The 20,228-nt window shown below is 35.7% G+C and overlaps 1 protein-coding gene across 1 annotated transcript in view; it reads right to left on the bottom strand.

Annotated features, from left to right (window-relative positions):
* Window positions 1-1,846: 1,846 nt before the first annotated feature.
* CEP85L (centrosomal protein 85L) overlaps window positions 1,847-20,228 on the bottom strand; it is a 116,943-nt gene continuing 98,561 nt past the window's right edge. The window contains exons 11-13 of the mRNA XM_019629333.1: window positions 14,293-14,400; window positions 10,851-11,082; window positions 1,847-6,662 (exon numbers count right to left, since the gene is read on the bottom strand). Of these exons, the coding sequence (XP_019484878.1) occupies window positions 6,499-6,662; window positions 10,851-11,082; window positions 14,293-14,400 (504 nt within the window). The 3' untranslated portion in view covers window positions 1,847-6,498. The remainder of the gene's footprint in view (window positions 6,663-10,850; window positions 11,083-14,292; window positions 14,401-20,228) is intronic.

Here is a 20,228-nt window from a genome sequence, read left to right as displayed (position 1 = left end):
TTAGTATATCCTAGCTGCTCACTGAACACAAAGTTTAATAAAAGGCGCCTGCTCCAAAAGAGCTCAAAGTCTGGTGGGAGCACCAGCAGCCAAACACCAATGGCATAAAAAAGTTTGTTTTAGAAAGGATGAGACCAAGCCCTTCACATGACTTGTGGAGGCTGGCAGAACACAAGTGGCAGCATGACAAAGGGCAATGCTCCAGAGGGAAGTGTAAACAGAAATGTCTCTAGTGAACAGGGAGTCTGGTTTCCAACTCTGACTCTCCACTGCCTTGTATATTAAACTTTACTCCATTTTCCAAAAAAGTATATAGAATATATGCAGCAATCAATTAGAACCCAAGATTGTAGAAGAATGCTGTTTTTCAACCCCGGGCAGAGAACTCTTATTGACAGACCCCTAGACTAATTCCAGTTTTTGGTTATTATAAGTAAAACTACTGTAAACACTCATCTACAAGTTTCTGTTTTAGGCATTTTTTTACATTTACATCAATCAAACATCTAGAGTGGAATTTCCAGATTACAGGGTAGGTGTATGTTTAGTTTAAAACCTCCATTATGAGGAATCAATAGAGATCGTGAAGTGAGACTGTGTTTTAAGTAAAAACAGGTTGGCTAAAATGGAAAGATTTTTCTTTTTGTCACGTTGAATTTTTTTGTCAGGGACAGCAATTTTATTTAAACGTTTCAAAAATCTTTTATCATCATTTCAGTCTACAAACTGGAATCTCCCCTAAATGAAGGAAAGTAGCTTAACTGACAAGTGCGAGTGCTATTCGTGTGTAAGGTGATCCACACTCTGCCATTTTGTCAGCTAACAACATAGTTCACACCTCTTTTTAACCAAGTCCTCTGCATTTCTACATCGAGTGGTTCTTTTTGGGGATTTGGCATAAAAAGAAACTCAAACACTGGGATGCACCCTATCACAAAAGCTCTTTGTTGACTCCTGCATCAAAACATTTTTTTAAACCAGATCAAAAATAATTATATCTTTCCCTCTGAAGGAGAAACCTCTTCACTGATCACCTTAGAAATATTCTAGAATTTTAATCCACTCTGCTTTTATTGCTAAGACACTTACTTGCAGCATCTTAAGTAGCCTGTGATGCATGCTTTTCAAAGTGCTCCTTCTGTTAACTGAATTAGATGCCTCATTAAAGCCTCTGACAGAGCAATGCCAAGTTAGCTGGACTGGAAGCAGACACTGCTAATCTAAATATTAACCAACTTCTTAAAGACATGGAGGCCACAGTTCATATGTGTTAGACCAAGGACCCAGGGTGCCATCCACAGGGCATCTCTGGGCCGAGGCTGACAAACCATCAAAGCCAAGATGGCTGGCAAGGTCCTGCAGAGCATAACCTTTTAGCAAGGTCCCATTTGTACATGTTTCCATAAGGTTTCAACCTTTGATTAGAAGGTGGGAAACAAGGATTTGACTTCGCAGCCCAACTTTTCAGCAATATGTAAAACTGAAACCAGATTTTGTAGAAAACACTCTTGATATAAATAGAGATTTTAGAAATTCAAAAGGGGGACATAGCACTACTAGCTTAAATGGATACAAGCATGACTTCATATTTACAGCACCTATCATCAGAAAACCTCAGCGCCCTTCATGGGAAGGCCATGAGAAAGAACTTTTCAGTAACCGAAAAGAAACTGTAAGACAGACTTAAAGCAGAAGTCTCCATGTTCTGGTCAAACATTCTCTTGTGTGTTTATAGAAAGCTTTTACTTAAAAGTCAAGTCCGCATACTCTTATTACTGAGAATTCAGGAGAGTCTGAAATTTCAAATACATTCGTAGATTAATACTAGGCACTTGGAAGACATAAATTGTTTTATAAAAAATTTATTTCTCTGTAAATACAAATTCCAACATCAACAAACAATAGTCCAGTGGAAAAATACTTAGCCATTAACATTGAAAACTTTTTCTTAAATTTAATAAATAGAACTTTGGCATTCCAAATTCTAGCTGTAAACCCTACTAAAAAACAAAAGCAAAAAACAACCCCTTTACAAAAAAAGAGGCAAGAATGAGATTAGAAGGCATAAGCCAACCAGTGGCTTCACATTGTTTTTACAATAACTGTATTTCAATTAAGTCATGACCACTGTATTTATTTACACGTGAGGTATTTTGGGTGGTTCAAACTGAACCTAAGTTTACAAACCAGTCACAGTGACTGATTACACACTCTGCTGTGCTTTTCATGGAACCACCTAGCACCTTAGTACTTCTTATCATCACATCAATGTGATGCTGAATTTCATATCTATGTATTTAAATAGCTATTTATACATATATGTACACACATATACACACACAGATGACATTCCAAAGGCTTCCTGCTCACTATACAGGGAAAAGGCTGGGCTCCAAAGACATATATCTGATATCTCCTCTCATGTTTACTAAGTTATCTACCTAGTAATGAAAAACTGCTCCTTGCTTTAAAAAATTTCTTAATCAGTCTATTTACAGAAGAACAAGGTGCAATAATCGTCAACATTCTTATAGCACATGTAAAACAGAAATGAATGCTTACTGCAGGCAAAAAGGCACAAAGGTTCTCTCTGTATGCAGCTGCAATAGTGTTGTTAATGACTTATGGATTTTAAACTATCAATAATACATTCTTAATACACTCAACACTTTTTTAAATAAGAAAAAAATAAAAAAATCCAAAATCGTTCCCCTTCATGATTAAATGCATAATATTATCATACAGCAACATACCACCATGGCATTTTGGGGTAAAATTGGTAATTATACTCTTTATACCAAATAATATTATAGTTTTTCTTGTTTTGTGAACACTGAAAAGAACTGTTAAAAATGGAAACGAAATCAATTAACTTTGATTTTGAGACCTATAGCTGGCAGTTTCAAATGATACGGTCTGAGTGAGCAAGGTTATGAGAATTGCTTATTACCGTAATTACGTATCTACAAGGACAGAAATCTACATAAGAGAATGCCAATAATCCAAACTAAGGTATGCCCGAGGTGAAGTATGCTATGAAAAAATACAGTCCAAGTTCTCAGCTGCTATGTTGTTCACTGAACTATTCATGATAGTGAAAGAATATTTTCCCAATAAACTAGTTCCTTTAAAAATATCCTCTAAGAGATTCCTAGTAATAAGTATTGAACTATAATATTAATTTATAAGCGCATTAATAAGTCAGAAATGTACACTATCCATTTTAACAACACTTTCCAGCCCTTGAGATTGTCTCTAATAAGCCTACTGAAATAAATCTAATTCAGCTTAATAAACTGTCACAACCAAAATAAATTTCACTAAAATATAATATTGTTAACATTAAATATTGAATCCTATTTATAATCTAAAAAGGGGCCATACTTATTAAAAGAAAAATTCAGGCATGACTTATCTAGTCCATACTTAAGCTTTCTGAAATTAGAGGTCACTGAAAATTTACTAACAGTTTAACTAAAGTCATACTTTTATTCTGACATAAAACGAGAAGACAATCACTGTGCCTTCGATCTGCAGAGACAGTTTGGGTCTTTCATTGAGACAATTGTTACTTTACCCGTTTTAATGTGACTGGGGCAGAACAATCTCAACTTCAAAAACCAGAAGACTAATAACAAATGTTAATCCTGCGTAAGATACTTCCTTAGGAGATAGTTAATTCACAAAAGCATAATTTAAAAGTTCTCGTATCTAAGGAAATTTTCATATAGATTGACTTTAAAATTAGGTTAATTTTTATCTCAGACCTATACCACTGTAATAACCCAAGAACATCCTAGTTCAAACTAACCCAAAAGGTCATTTTGGGGTAGGGGAGTTTTCTGAAAAATAAAAATGAAAATTAAATACTGATGAATTAGAATACTACTAGTTTAATTCCCAAAAAATTACCCTCCAAGGCTATCTATTTATTATCTAGGCCCCTTCACAAACTCCAGACTCTACATTTTATAATTCAAGGCTATACTGAAACTATCACATCTTAATTCCCATTTTTAAGGAGAGTATACATTTTAGAAACTGAAATACATCAGCAGTAGTTTGTTAATGTCCTACTAAGTTAAAAAAAGTTTTTTACCTCAAGATACGTCAAATTCTGTAAGCTTTAGGAAACTTATTTTAAAAGACAAAATACTATTTTATCGCAATTAAGCTATAAAACAAAAATGTATCTACAGTAGATTGACACAGATGACCAAAAGTTTGTCTAAAACAGCAATAACCATAAAACCTCAAAACATATATTAAAAATCTAGGAGACATTTAAGAAAGAACTTAGTGACCCAAATCAGTGATTTTTGTTTGTTTTTTTGCCCATTAGCGCTATGTTTTAGGGAGCCTCTATTTCTAAAATGTGGAGGTTGGGCATTCTATTCAAACAGAATGTAAAAACATGTGCTGCACTTGTGGCTTATCTCTTTTAGATGCCATTATCTACTTGATTGTAAAGGGCCGTTTTTACAGATACTTTTACAAGGCAAAATTCTTTGCATCAGATTTTCTGTACAAATTTACTATTATACTCCCTGAATGTCTTCAAACCACCATAAGTAGACAATGGCCCCCTCGGAAAGCCAGGTTCTTCCCAGTGACTAAGTCCCTCTTTACTAGGTTAAGGACCCTAGGGCGCAGAATCACTATAGTGCACTGAGTTCCTAGAGCCCAGGTCCTGAGTAAGAAGAGCAAGGAAGACTTAGGCACTGACAGAAGGGAAATTATAACTGACCATTGAAATATAACTATGAAATAACTTATTAGTGTTGTATGCAAGCCAAACTCTGAACTGAATGTCTTCCTGGGTAGTTTCCTTAAATGCTTTATCCCACGAATTCACTGCTGAAAATATTTCAGAAAAACCTTTTCTCAGAGCAGCCTTTATACCAGTATATAAGCCTGACGAGAAAACAGACATGTTGTTGCCCCAAACAATATTATCCTGCTTGATTCACACCCCTTGCTCCTTCTACCTCTTATTTAGTCTTGATTTGAATGAGACTTGGTTGCACCAAGAAAACAAACCAATTTGTAAAGGGCAGTATTTGCCATAATGAAGTATATTCACAAGAATGTAATGAATGCTCTGAAGGCAGTAAAATATCTAGTCCTTCCAAAATACCAATGAAAACAGGAAAATGCTCATTTGGAAGTTTAAATGACTGCACGTCTACTGATAACTCAGTTGCATTTCATGGTGATATCCTGCAACCCCAGTAAGACCTAACCTGACTTAAGTTTGGAATCTACCAAAAACCCTGTTTTCAATGTACTTTACCTAATAAAAGGAATTGAAATGTCACCTGATTTAGATTGTTTTATGTTAGTGATAATTCAGATATAAAGAAAACAGATTGTTTTTTTCCTAAAGTAGCTTCAATTTTAAAAGATACAAAACTGTTACAATGTAAACATTGAGATTTAGATAAATAAGCTATTGTTCCAGAGTCATTCTGTTAATCTTTCTTTTACCATAATGAAAGGGGGCCTTAGAAGGTTTGCATTAATTATATATTGCTTTGTTTACATTAACACATTGTGGACCAGTGATGCAGATTTGTGTCTATACATTTAAATGCCCCATCCTCAATGTGCTTATATCTAAAATATAAGTAAAAAACTGTAAATGGTAAGGGACATGTTAAAATTAGTTCAAATTATGTTAACTGCCTTGTAATATATAAATTACTATACTAGTAAAAAGATCATCACATCGAAATTTCACACCTCTAAGGCAATCCACAATCACTCCCGGAAAAATAGCTGATGTATTGTATCTATGGTACTAAAATCGACCCAACCCCACCACCTCATCATCTCAGCACAGTAGTTGTTCAAAATACAATGGTTTTGCCTCTTGTACTGCTAGTAGAACACTCGCCTGCTATTGGGACTCTTGTTCAGCCAGCCTTTGAAAACCCTAAAATACAACACAAGCTTCTACATGAAAAGAAAATACAAGAACAGTGTGTGCCTTTCTCAGAAGCTTTGCTTTGACCCTAGAAATCATAATTTTGTGAACATACACACACGTGTGCGTGCACACACGTACACGTGCGCGCACACGTACATGCGTGCACACACACTCACAAAATCACACAGGATAAAACAAAATCCTATCCCCTGTATCTGAAGGGCACTGTTCACAGCTTGGTCCTACAATCAGTAGTTTGAGAATACAGAATTTTTTTTTCTTATACCCTTTATCACATTTTCAAATGGTAATTTGACTTTTGTCCTGATTAGATAAGCCCTTTCAAGACTGACTCATTGTCTCCTTCCCCCATCTCCCAAAAAACAAATACACACACACACACACACACACACACACACACACACACACACACACACACACACACAAATCCTAAGTGCAAGTCATGCGTCACTTGCAACTTTCCAATATGGCTCCTAAAAAGGAATACGAGGAACTATAACACAGCAGCATTTCACATGGGTCATTATTGCTGTGGGACCGACACTCAATCACTGGGTAATGCAGTTGTCTCCCATGTCCTGAGCATAGCGGTCTGATATTGTAGTCCTTAATTCATCTATGTCCCTCCGTAACTGGCATACATCTGACAGTTTTTTAGAGAGTGTTTCTGGACTGTGGTCGTTCTCAGTCTCTTCAGCTGAACAGTTCAGTGCTGTGGAAATAAAATATGGAGAGACTGTGTCACATTTTTTTTAACACTTTTAGGATTTTCAACTTAATTAGCATTGGCAATATAATGCTATACACTGAACACTAGTCAGGCTCAGGTTTAAATTACGCATCATCCTACAGAGAACAAAATGATGGTTGCCTATGGGAGGGGGCCTGAGGAGTTGGTGAAAAGGTGAAGGGATTAAGAAGCACAAATTGGTAGATACGAAATAGTCAAGGGGATGTAAAGTATAACATAGGGAATACAGTCAATAATATTGTAATAATTATTTAGTGTCAGGTAGGTAAATAGACAAATTGGGGGGGAGCACTTAGTAGATTATATAAATATCTAACCACTATGCTGTACACCTGAAACTAATATAAAATAATACTGAATGTAAACTGTAATTGAAAAAAAACTTAAAAAAATAATAATATTGTAATAACTATGTATGCTGTCAGATGGGTGCTAGATTTATTGGGGTGATCACTTCATAAGTTATATAAATGTATAATCACTATGTTGTACACCTGAAACTCATATACTATTGTATGTCAACTGTAAAATAAAAAATATTAAAAAAGGAAAAAATTATGCATCATTTAATATTAAATATATCTGATCTACTTAGCCCTTTTAAAATTTTCTAATTAAAATGCATTAAATTCATACAGTAAAGCACACAAATTCAACATGTTTAATGGATGACAATATTCCAACAGTAGAAAAAAGCATTCTTTAACAACTTTACTACAGCTCAACTAGAGCACTCAGTTTTTCCCATTTAACAAAAATCTGAAAAACATTTGTGTAGTGAGGGGTGATACCTTAAATTTTTATAGACTGTAAAGTGGGGGTAATTGGCATAAGAACGTAAATTTTTAAAATATATGGTAAGTGTGGGTGGGACCCTACAATCCCAAACAATTGAATTAGGCTGATAGCGAGGTGCCCAAAGGCTGAATAACTGAGAGTGAGGCCTTGAGTCACATAACTTTTAATTATTTACTCCAGTTCCTCTCTTTGTCAGCATATCTCAACATAAAAGCAGGTGGAGCCAGCGACTGTAAAATATTACAATATATATTACCGCTTCATTTGCCCTGATAGCTTACTGGAGCCATAAGAGTCAGACAAGTTCTTTGTTATTTTAACAAACACTAACTGAACACATGCCATGATCCAAGCACTATGCTAGATGGTAAGGTCTGCAAAAATAATGGATATCGTGGCTTATTCTTTTTCTTTGTATGAAATATTTTAATGAATTATGAGCCATTTGACCATTACAGACTTTAACCCTTAACATTTCCTTCCTATGTACAACCAGATAATTAGAACAGCTTATCTCAAGCGTGACAGAATACCATAGTATGAATGAGAGTAAGAGTAATGTTTGCTTACACATTTGCATGCTTCGCTAAGAACCAAAGGGAATGCTTCCGATTCCTTAGGTCAACAATGCAAATTCAATGACACATATTTTTCCCCGCTCAAAGTTTCAGGTGAAATACAACAAACACTACTTTGCCTTTCAATAGCACTTTTTATCCAATTATTTTACTATTATTTTCTTTACCCTCAATATCCTTGTGAGGTAGTGAAGGGAGGGAGCAAGGAATAGTGGTTTATTCTTAATAATTTACATACACTTTCATAAACAAGTAAGCACATAAAACAAGTATTGTTGCTGGTCAAAGGCTACAGAGGCAGGAGGAGAACAAGTAGGTTCTGTGCTGGACATACTGAGTCTGCGCTGCCTATGAAACAGCTGGTTCCAGTGCACAGGTCGGTATAATTAGGGCCCAAAAGGACATTGTAGGCAGAATAAGAGAAATGTCTGTATGGGTCAAAGGTACAGTGATAACAGAGCACAACAGGACATGGAAAAAACTACTCAGATAAAGTATATAGAAGAGAAACAGAAAAACAACAGCAAAAGGCATCTGGGAGACACCGATATTTACGTGGCAGAAAAGTCCACAGAATATTGAGACTGAACAGTCATAAAGGCAGAAGCAGAACCTAGAGAATGATGTCATGGAAACCATGGTAGCAGAGAGTTTTAAGAAGGATGGGTGAACAGTGCTGACAGATAATCCATGGAGATGTGATAGGATTCAAAAGAATCCATTGGTTTTTGACAAATTAGCTGGCTGGCCTAATTTTGACAATGCCAAACCATAAGGTAAGAATTTTGGGATTACATTTTGAAGACTCGAAAGAGTATATATATTGGGAGGTGAATGTGGCAGGGTTCTTAAATCTCCCTTTTATTCATATTAGGATAGCACTCTTATCCTATTACAGAAAAAGTTAACGAAATACTGTATATACAGAAGAGTGAAAATGTAAAAGGTTATGAAATAATTGAAAGGATGGCCTAAAATAGTGGGGAAAATGGATCTTCTGAGAGTGGGCTTTTGCGTCTTGCTCCAAGAGATCGTTGCTAACTATACCACCTCCTGTTCACCTGTCAAACTTCTCCTTTAAGACTGAAGCCCACACGAGCCACTCCATGGAGCCTTACCAGCCCGTAACAGGTAGATTTAGTTGGCTTTCTTTTTCTCTTGTGCTCCCACTGTCCCTGTCCACATCTCAATCACAGCACTTACCACAATGTTCTAACAATTTTGTTAATGTGTGAGCAAGGGCTGTGTTCAAATTGTCTGCATTATCAGCACCTTAGTGCCTGGCCTATAGAGAGTATTTAATAAATATGTACTGAGAGAATAAATATACTTTACAGTGTTTTTTACATACCCACACTCATGTATTTGAACACACACTTATGAAGTGGAGGGGAAAATTCTGCACATATCTGTGAGCACAGTTACGTTTCATTTAACAAGTGATATACTTTAATCAAGAGTATTACATATTTGGTTTGCCAAAATAACTATTTTGATGCAAGATGACGCGATCTTTTCTACAAAACTGGAAACAAAACTAGTCCCCCATCTAGTCACATTTCATTGTTATTAGGTAATTACTCAATACATGTTGGTGTATAAACCTTATGGTCTTCTCCATTTATATCTCCTAACTGAAGTCCATTTCTTCTGTATTAAAAAGAGACTGACTGGGCTGGCTGAGTGGCTCAGTTATTTAAGAGCGCAAACTCTGAACAGGGTCACCGGTTCGATTCCCACATGGGCCAGTGAGCTGCACCCGAGCTGAGCTGCCGGTAGGCGGCTGGGTGGCTCAGTGGTTAGAGCATGTGCTCTTAGCAACAAGGATTCCGGTTCAACTCCTGCATGAGATGGTGGGTTACGCCCACCCGCAACTAAGATTGAACACAGCACCTTGAGCTGAGTGGCCGCAAGCTGCCAACAGGCAGCTGGATGGCGACTGGACTTGGAGCTGAGCTAGCTGCGCCTCCACAACTAAGACTGAGGGACAGCAACTTGGCTGTTCCCCTTTCCCAATTCCCCAATAAAATCTTAAAAAAAAAAAAAAGAGACCAACAGGTCAATAATATAATTTAGAACCACATGCACAGAAGAGTGTTCCTGTAACAGCGACACAGAAGGAAGGGACACCAGGATATTCCTGTGGCAGCTCTCACAACTGTGTGCAGAGAAAGGTAGAACTGAGGCAAAACGGGTGGGAGTCACACTGAAAGGGACAAAGCCAGCAGGTAGCATGACAAGAGCGACACATCTGTTGGCCACGGAAACTGGTTCCTGTGACAGCACTTGCATTTACATTAAGCAATTGCTGTAGAACATACACTACATAGGAAAGCAAGTGAGTATTTTTTCTCCAATATTTTACCAGTGAACAGATGGCTGGGTTGCTAATTTACACAACTGCCACATGAAAGCAAATAGAATTATTGTTTTTTAGAAGAGAAACCAGGAAATCACACCTAACTATTATCACTCCAGTCACATATTAACAGGTCAGCGCAGCTCCTAGGACCGCACAGGCAGATCTGGAAGCATTCTGGCAAGTGGCACTCCATGTCAACTCTGACCCTGCCCATTTCTCTACAGTGAAGGGAGTTCTAGCAAGGAAGTAAAACGGGTATTCAAACACCCAGACTGATTCAGAGGTTTAAAAATCTAAGTAGGGAAGGAGATTAAAAACAAATAGAGGAAAGGCAGTCAGAAGTTCCTGATTCATAAAGACAGGTTTCTAATTGTTAAGCAATACTGTCGGGACAAGTCATCAGCCACTTACATCTGATTCCCAGTAGTAATGAAAGATTAGGCTCCTTGCCCTGAGCGCGCTGATTAAGAATACTACACAACGCCTTCAAGTCAAACAAACAATAGGACATTTCCTTGAACAGCTGATCAATCACACTCAAATCAAATAATGGCCGTTTAGAAAGCACTGCCTGCTGCCTGGATTGGTCTGCTTCGTGGCCCTGATCCAATAAAGAGCTTGTGTCTTCTGTTTGTCTTTGGTTCTGCAGTGGATAGAGAAAACAAAAATCTGGTGGTTAGAACACAGGGAAGGTACTCAAAATTTAACACAGCTTAACATTTTCACCCAAGTCTATAAATAAAACAGCGGCATCATATTATATGTATATTAACTAAATTTAATTGCATACACACAGTAGAAAAAAAAGAGAAAAATAATTTAAATAGTAGATATGGTTCCTCTGTGCCATTGATGCCCTAGGGTAAACCTGAGAGAGGAAACATACATCTAAACAGTCTTAGTTTCTAGAAGACTCTCTCAGGTTCTCGCATAATGAGCGTCTTGGTTGTGTGTTTAGTTTTCTGTAACGAGATTTATCCTAAAACAAAAGGAACTACAAAGAAACTTTAAACCTCATCCTGTTGTTTTATTGTTAGTAGCAACAGTGATTTAGTTACAGTGTGACCATTTTTTGTATACAGAGAAAAAAGTATACATGGTAGGAACCAAATTTTTCAATGTAAAAGAAAAAGAAATACAACTAAAAAGTCAAGAAAGGGGAAAAAATACACTGAATAGCTCTGAATTGTTAAATTTGAATTGGAAGTATTATTATGAACTCAAGATTTATTATATCGAAGAAAGTTACCCCGAACGTTATCTCCCAAATTGTCACTATCTACTCCTCATCCTGAAAATTGCTAATGAAATGTAAGTTTAACTATGCTTCCATGTAGGAATGCATTTCAGAATGACCAAAAAAGCTTGTATTGATGAGGAGAAGATTTTTTTTAACAGATAAACGACAGCTAGTAAATATAATTAGAAAAAAATGCCATTCTTTTAATCATCTAATGATTCAGGCAATGATTGCTGTTGGATACTAAAGCCACCAAGGGAAAGGGTGCTGGCAAACTGCATATTCAACAGCTGTCCACGTATCACTCACAGGTTACTTGCTGTTTGTAACATTGCTCATGTTAAAATGGAAAAAATACATCTGTCACCACCTTAACCCGGTGAGATCAGTATCTGTGTAACTTACAATTGGATAACCAAACATATATAATTTGATGATGTGAATACACCTAAAGTATTCAAGCCAAAAAAAAATGCTTGACCTGAATCTAATGATACCTTTAGCTTTAACTTCTATTGGGTTGTCGGAAAAGTCATGATGTATTTTGTCTGTGTTTTTCAAAGGTCATTTATTTATATAAAGAACAAAGACCAATCAATGATATATGCCTGTTTTGTTCAATAGATAACCTTTTGCCATCTTTCAGTGAGCTTCATAATTCCTTGTTTATAGAAGGACCTGTCTTTATTTGCGAAAAACTGAACAAGGTGCTGATTTACGGCCTCATCTGAATTGAACGTTATACTATGCAAGGAGTTTTAAAGAGAGAGAAACAAGTAGAAGTGTGATGGAGCAAGGTCAGGCGAGTATGGTGGGTGTGGCAACACATCCCATCCAAGCTCCAATAATTTTTGACGGGTGATCAAACTTGTGTGTGGTCTCGCCTTGTCGCAATGGAACACAACTCCTTTACAATGAACAAGCTCTGGATGTTTCTGGATGATGGATTTGTTCAAAGTGACCAACTGCCGACAGTACACATTTGAATTGTTTGGTTCCTTGGTAGGAGCTCAACACCTTTAAAATCCCACCACACTGAGAGCATAACCTTCCTCTGATGAATGTCTGCTTTTGATGTCATTTGAGGCGAATCATCACGTCGGGACCAAGACCATTTGTGTACCACATTGTTGTAAACAATCCACTTCTCATCACCAGTTAATAGTTGCTTCAAAAAAGGATTAATTTCCTCACGTTTAATGAGCATACTGCAGATGTTTATACGTGCCATCAAATGAACTTCTTTGAATTCATGCAGAACTCAAATATCGAGCTTGCTTACATATCCCAGCTTCTTCAGGTGGTCGTGAATGCTTGAATGATGGATGTTCAATGTTCCTGCAATCTCTTGTGTCATGTAACGTGGGTTGGACTCAATCAATGCCTTCATTTTGTCATCATCAACCTTGGTGGGCCTCCCTGACCGAGGAGCCTCGTTGAGATCAAAATCATCAGCACGGAATTTTGTGAACCATCGTTGGCACTGACGTTCTTGTAGAGCATTGTCACCGTAAACTTTATGCAACTTTTCAAAAGCTTGATGCACGTTCTTCCCTTTATGCAGGTAAAACAGTAAAATATGGCAAAAATGCACAGTTTGGTCTTCCATCTTCAACTTGTAAAATCTTCAAAACTCAACCAAATCGCTCAATTTTTTTTAGAATAAAACTAGAACTGTCAACTGTCAAATGACATAGCAATAATGTAGATGCGAATGACTCTAGTACTTCCAAAAATGAACTGGCGCCATCTGTCGCAAACATGCGTCATGACTTTTCCAACAACCTGATAGCTTTTAAGAAACAGAGGGGGTAGAGAACAAGATAAATGATATCATGAGGAAGAAATTAAATAAATCTAGAAGACCTGACAATCTACAACTCTGGAAGATAATAGGCCCAATTTTATCAACAAGTCATTAACATGGGAAAAGAAGGGGGCCTTAGATTTTATAAGACAAAATGAAATGCAACTCATGGTCCTTACAGAATGCTGGTTTCAAGTCATCATAAAAACATTTGTGAAGTGGGGAAACTTTAATATACACTAGGTATTATCAAATATCATGGAATATTTTTCTTATTTGGATGTGACAATGGTGATATGGTTATGTAGAAAAATGTCCCCATTTTTGGAGATGCCTTCTGAAGTACTTAAGAGGCAAAATGGCATGATGACAGTTAAAAAACTGAGTATTATTTGTATAACATGTCCTTAAATGCAAGCCAAGTATTTCATCTCATAATTCAATGGAAAAAAGTGTGACCTGTTCCAATGACAGTGTCAACATTGTGCCTTCCTTAAATATTTCCAAGGGTAATTTTGTTTATATTCAATTTATGCTTCATTAGATGGCTTTGGGCCCTAATCTCTACCTAACATTTGACTTTGCTGGAGTAAAGTCTATGAAATTGCATTCTGAAGACATAAAAAAATAAGTTTGTCTTTTTTATTATAATTTTAAGAAAGCTAATGGATTTAATTAACTGGCACATCAAAATCAAGTCTTCAACTAAAAATGTTATAGGAAATGTACAAAATGTACAAAATGAGCATTGCTTTAAACGTTTTTTGAATTATCCTTTGAAAGTAATCTGAATTTCTTCTACTTACATCAAATAATGTTTTTGTTAATCTCTGTAGGTTTCTTTCTTTCTTTTCCAGCTCTTCCATCATCTTTTGAGTTGTCAGTTTTTCTTTTGAAAGTTTCCCTTGCATAGACTGGAATAAAGAGTTGGAAAGCAAAGCATGTCAACACTGAAAGCAAAATGCAGTCAGGTTAGGGTTAGCTATGAATCCTTTAGATTTACCCTCCCTAGCCCCTTGGAAGATGAAGCATTCAATTTTAAATCAACCCACAATACTTCTAGAGTGGATGACTAAAAACGAGAGACAAAATACTATCTTTACCAAGAAGTTTTTAAGCTGGGTAAAACATGTTAAATCTAAAGCTGCATTATAATGCTATATTACAAGCAGATCCTATTTTACTAACTGATCTTTGTTTATGTATTCAGAACATATTAGCAAATTTATACCTTTTTTAAATTTTCTTACAAGATATTAAGATAATAAGATCTTAAGGCCATCTCTATTTTCTATCATTTGAAACACAGCAAAACACCCTTCTCAGTGTACAGTATTCCAAGTGAATATGATGTTGAATTCAGGGCAAAGGCTTATTATGGGGCTTTGGTAAACTAATCTCTTTTTTAACTCTATTATAAAATTACAAATTACGCAGACACAATACTATTGTAAGGAAATCTTGAGTACACCAAAGCAGTAAGTAGGATACTTTAAGAGTAGTTGGGTCATTTCAGCTTATAAGTCTGAATTTTAGCTACACATCAAAGAAAAACTTGCCATAAACCTTGTAGTTACCAGTGATTTCTAGGTGTTTCTATCAACATTTTTCTTCCTGCTAAACTACAAGATCAATAGATACATGACCAGAGAAGAGATTTCATATTTTTTTCCTCAGCACTGTATTTAGTTGGAATGCTGACTGACCACCTAAATAGCGAATGATCTACTATGAAGGTTTTTCCCCCCTCACATTATCTCTTGATGGCATTAAGAGGGGAGAGCTGTCACCATGGGTTGAGATAAGATTCTATAAATATGAAACAGTTTTCTCAACAACAGATATTCAACCTTGTTGTGTTTTACTTTCATTTGTCTGCTAAACTCAGAAAAAAATATTACATTTTATAACTCAAATGTTGGGTACAAATGAATTAAGCTCTATAGTAAGTACATTTCCTTACTATATCCTAGGGAAATCTTGTTATATATTCTACAAAAATGAATCTCACAGCACAGTCACATGGGCTCTCTAAACATTGTATTTTTGGATACTGAAATTCCTTTGTAACTCCATTTGATTAAATGATATATGGGGATTTATTTACCTAGCTAAAGATCAATGCTTACTAGCATGACAAGATTATTGTGCTGGAATTCAGAATTCATCCTAAATTTGCTCAAGATTTGTGACATTAGAATTGCAGAGGAAAAGCACCACAGATAAACTACTCTAAATCTCACATCTTAATAATGAAAACTGAACCTCAAAGTTTTTTTTCATAATGCTGTAATATAATTCTTTAAAGATTATAATGTTTCATATTTGTACCCACTTGAAGTTATGTTGAGTGTGACTAATAATTAGCTAGTAAATCTGACTAATATGTTCCTATGTAAGACTAAATTTAAATCAGTGACAAAACGGTCTTCATCAGAATAAATCAGAAATGTTTGTTTGGCAATAGTGCTGTTTGTCATAAGAAGGAACCTGGATTTAGGAAATGTATCAAGCTTAGCATGTATGTTGGTTAGGTTCAAAGGTACTTATCAAGCAGCCCTTTAACAGGGGAAAGAGTTCACAGATATGTTTATCCTAAAAGGAAAAAATGCTCTACAATTTCTAGGATAGTACTAGGTATGAGTGCTATAGTTGTCGGACAATAATATTTTACCTAAAAGATTAATTTTTCTCTATCCTCCTAAGTTGTATGAAAAAACTTGGAAGAAAGGAAAATTTCTATTAAGCTTAGAATGGGATTACTTAAAATTAAAAACTTCAATTTTCAAATGTCTACAATTTCTCTTTAAATTTCTTAGTTTAATAACAGTTTTTTTAAAAGAAAAATTCTAATTTACTAACCTACAGGTATTCATGACAATCATTCTTGAAGTTGAAAATGGTTTTAAATACATTTGTTGTTTTGATGTAAATATCCAGAAATGCTAACTCTCTTTTACCCCATACACAAATAGCTCAAATAAAGGAAAGCCAGAGGTGCCTTAGCCAACAGATTCTATATACTCCACAAACACAATTTAAGGAGAAATATTAACCAAAAAAACCCCAAAATGTAAACACACACATGCACACACGCGCGTGCACACACACACACACATACAGAAGTGCATGTGTACACACACGTGCCATACAAGAGTTTCACCAACACCAACTTCATGCAGTCATTCATTATGAAAAAAACATAGCCAAACACTGTCTGTGCACTGGATGATACACCAGTGAAAAAGTCAAAACTCTTGTGAAACTTTTGCTAAGAGGAAAAAGACCAAAGAAAATAAACACACTAAATATGTAAGTTACATAGCACTGAACATTAGAATTTGACTAGTGCTTTGGAGAACAAATAGAGCATGGTGAGAAAGGGGGCTGGAATCTCAAACAGCATAGAGTAAGTGCTCATGGAAAAAGTGACAAGTGAGCAAAGGCTTGAAGGCGGTGAAAGTCTGTCTCATAGATATCCGGAGAGTGTGTTTCAGTAAGTGCTGAGGTTCTGAGGCAGAGGGCAACTTTTGTGTTTTGAGAAGGGAGAGTCAGGGTGGCAAAAATGAGTAAAAGATAAATTCAGAGAAGGAAGGTAGTGTGGGGAACAGATTGTGTAAGGCCTTATAAGCCAGTGTAAGAACTTTGATTTTTACTCTGGAGAAAATGAGAGACCAGTGAAGGGTTCTGTGAAGACATATAACGTGATCTGATTTTTGTTTATAGGTCACTCAGATTCATGAGACTAGACTGTAGGCAAGCAAGGGTGGATGGATGCAAGAAGAAATAATCTAGGTAAAGAATGGAGATGGCTTGGATCAGGGTGGCAACAGAAGGTGTTGGGAGAAGGGTCCAGATACTAGGTATACTTTGAAGGTAATAAGATTTGCTCACAAATGTGAGGTAGGAGAGAAGTCAAGGTTAAGTCGAAGGTTTCTGGACTGATTAAATGGAAGGACAGATTTGCCATTAATAGAGATGGAAAATACGGAAGGCATAACAGGTTTTATTATTTTTTTGGTTGAGAGGGATAAGAAATTCAGTTTTGTACATTTTATGTCTGATATGTCATTGGAGATGTCAAGTAGACAACTGGACATACAAGTTGTAAGGTCAGAGGAGAATTATGAACTGGAGATTAAAAATTAAGGAGTAGTGAGCACACACATTATTATTATTTAAAGCCATGAGACTGGGTAAGATCACCAGGAGAAGTACAGATTTGAAATATGATACAGTATTTTTGAAAATAATTTGCACCTTTAAAATAAACCTTAACATAAATATCACAATGAAACTAAACTTATCCTTTGTATCCTAGGTTGTAAAATGGAAAAATGATTTTTACGTAATAAGCTATTTTGTCAAATTTTTATATACTAGCCTATTAACATGGCTATATCTTTAATAGGATTTATAACACAGGTCTTAAATTTATTGTGTCTAGTTAAATAAATCAGACCACCACCACAACAAAAAAACCTTAAAAAGCAAGTTCCTCTGAGATTTTTTTTGGTTTCAATTTATACATATTTCAATTATCTACAAACAAGGCATACATCAATCATTTTAAATTTATTACTGAGAATAGTTGAAAGGTTTCATATTGCTATGATTCTATCAATACAAGCACACTATTTTTGCAATAGTGTATGTGATTATACATAAAAGGTAAGATAACAGTGTTACTATCATAAGAAATAGCAGTTAATAAGCAGTGTGTTTAATAAGATAATAATGACATCTAGAAAGCATTAATCAGGAAGATGCATTCTTTGAATAATATTTTCTCTCAATGCCTTTAAAAAAGCTAGTTAAGAGATAGTTCGTCTACCATGAGTCCATTCCTTTAAGACTGGGAAAAGTGGCTATTTTTTATCTAACAGAAACTAACACAGAGGGTCAAAGAAAATGAAGAAACAAAAGAATATGTTCCAAAGGAAGGAACAAGATAAAACCTCAAAAAGTTCTTAATGAAACAGACATAAGTGATTTATCTGATAAAGAGTTCAAAATAACAGTCATGAAGATGCTCACCGAGGTCAGGAGAACAATGCATGAACAAAGTGAGGATTTCAGCAAAGAGAGAGAAAATATAACAAAGTACCAAATCGAAGTCACAGCCCTGAAGAATACAACAGTTGAACTGAAAAACACAATAAAGGGTTCAATAGCAGACTTGATGAATCAAAAGGAAGGGTGAGTGAACTCAAAAACAGGGCACTAGAATTTATCCAATCAGAGTAGCAAAAAAAAAAAAAAGAATGCAAAAGAGTCAAGATAGCTTAAGAGACAATATTAAACAAACCAATATTTGCATTATAGAGGTCCCAGAAGAAGAAAGGAAGAGAAAAGGACAGAAAACTTATTTGAGGAAATAGTGGCTAAAAGCTACCCTTACCTTGGGATCCAGATCCAAGAGAGTTCCAAAAAAGGGGAACCCCGAGAGACCCACACCAATGCACATTACACAATACTCGGTAAAAGTTAAAGACGAGGGGAGAAACTTAAAATCAGCAAAAGACAAATGGCTTGTTATATACAAGGGAACCCCTATAAGACGATCAGAAAAATTTTGGCAGAAATTTTGCAGGCCAGAAAGGTGTGGCATGATATATTCAAAGTGCTGAAAGAACATAACTGCCAACCAAGAATACTCTACACAGCAAAGCTGTCCTTCCAAATTGAAGAATAAATTTTTCCGGACAAGCAAAACCTAAAGGACTACTTCAACACTAAACTGACGTTATAATAAATGTTAAAGAGACTTCTTTAACCTAAAATAAAAGGTCACTCATTAATAACAGGAAAACATATGAAAGTATAAATCTCACTGTAAAGGTAAATACATAGTAAAATTCAGAATAATCTAACATTGTAAAAGTGGTGGAAAGATATTAATAGTATGAAGGCTAAAAGACAAAAGTAGTAGAAATAACTATAACAATACTTTGTTAATGAACACACAATATAAGAAATAAATTGTGACATCAAAAATATAAAAAGTGGGGGGATTGCATTAAATTAAAAAACTGCTACACACGAAGGAAACCATCACCAAAGTGAAATGGCAAACTACTGGTGGGAGAAGACATCTGCATATTATATATCTGATAATCACTTAATATGCAAAATATATAAAGAACTCATGCAACTCAAAAGCAATCCAAACAATCTGATGAAAAAATGCGCAGATGTTATGAATAGACATTTTTCAAAGAAAACATACACAAGGCCAACTCAAAAAAGTGCTCAACATCCCTAATTAGCATGGAAATGCAAATCAAAACCACAATGAGATTATCACCTCACACCTGTTGGGATGGCTATTATTAAAAAGAGATACCAAATGTTGGAGATGCTGTGGAAAAAAGGGAACCCTGGTACACTGCTGGTAGAAATGCAAATGGGTGCAGTCCTATGGAAAAAGGTTCCCCCAAAAATTAAAAATAGAATTATCATATGATCCAATAATTCCCCTTCTGAGTATTTATCTGAAAGAAAATTTGTGTCTGCCTATTCACAAATCCCATGAGCCATAAGTAGTCATATTTGTACAGCTCAAATTCCTTCATTAACTATCATCTTGCTACAAGATATAACTTTGAAAACAATCTGAGAGTTCTGCCTCCAGTATCATAGCACACATGCTCCACGAGCTCCTCAGACTCTCTCCCTAGTGAAAATTACATAAAAAAAAACACATTTAAAGTTTCTGGAAATAGTCCTAAGGGCATACAGC

The sequence above is a fragment of the Hipposideros armiger genome, unplaced genomic scaffold, assembly GCF_001890085.2.
Source record: "Hipposideros armiger isolate ML-2016 unplaced genomic scaffold, ASM189008v1 scaffold_839, whole genome shotgun sequence".
Taxonomy (NCBI): domain Eukaryota; kingdom Metazoa; phylum Chordata; class Mammalia; order Chiroptera; family Hipposideridae; genus Hipposideros; species Hipposideros armiger.
This window is presented reverse-complemented; position numbering and strand designations above follow the sequence as displayed.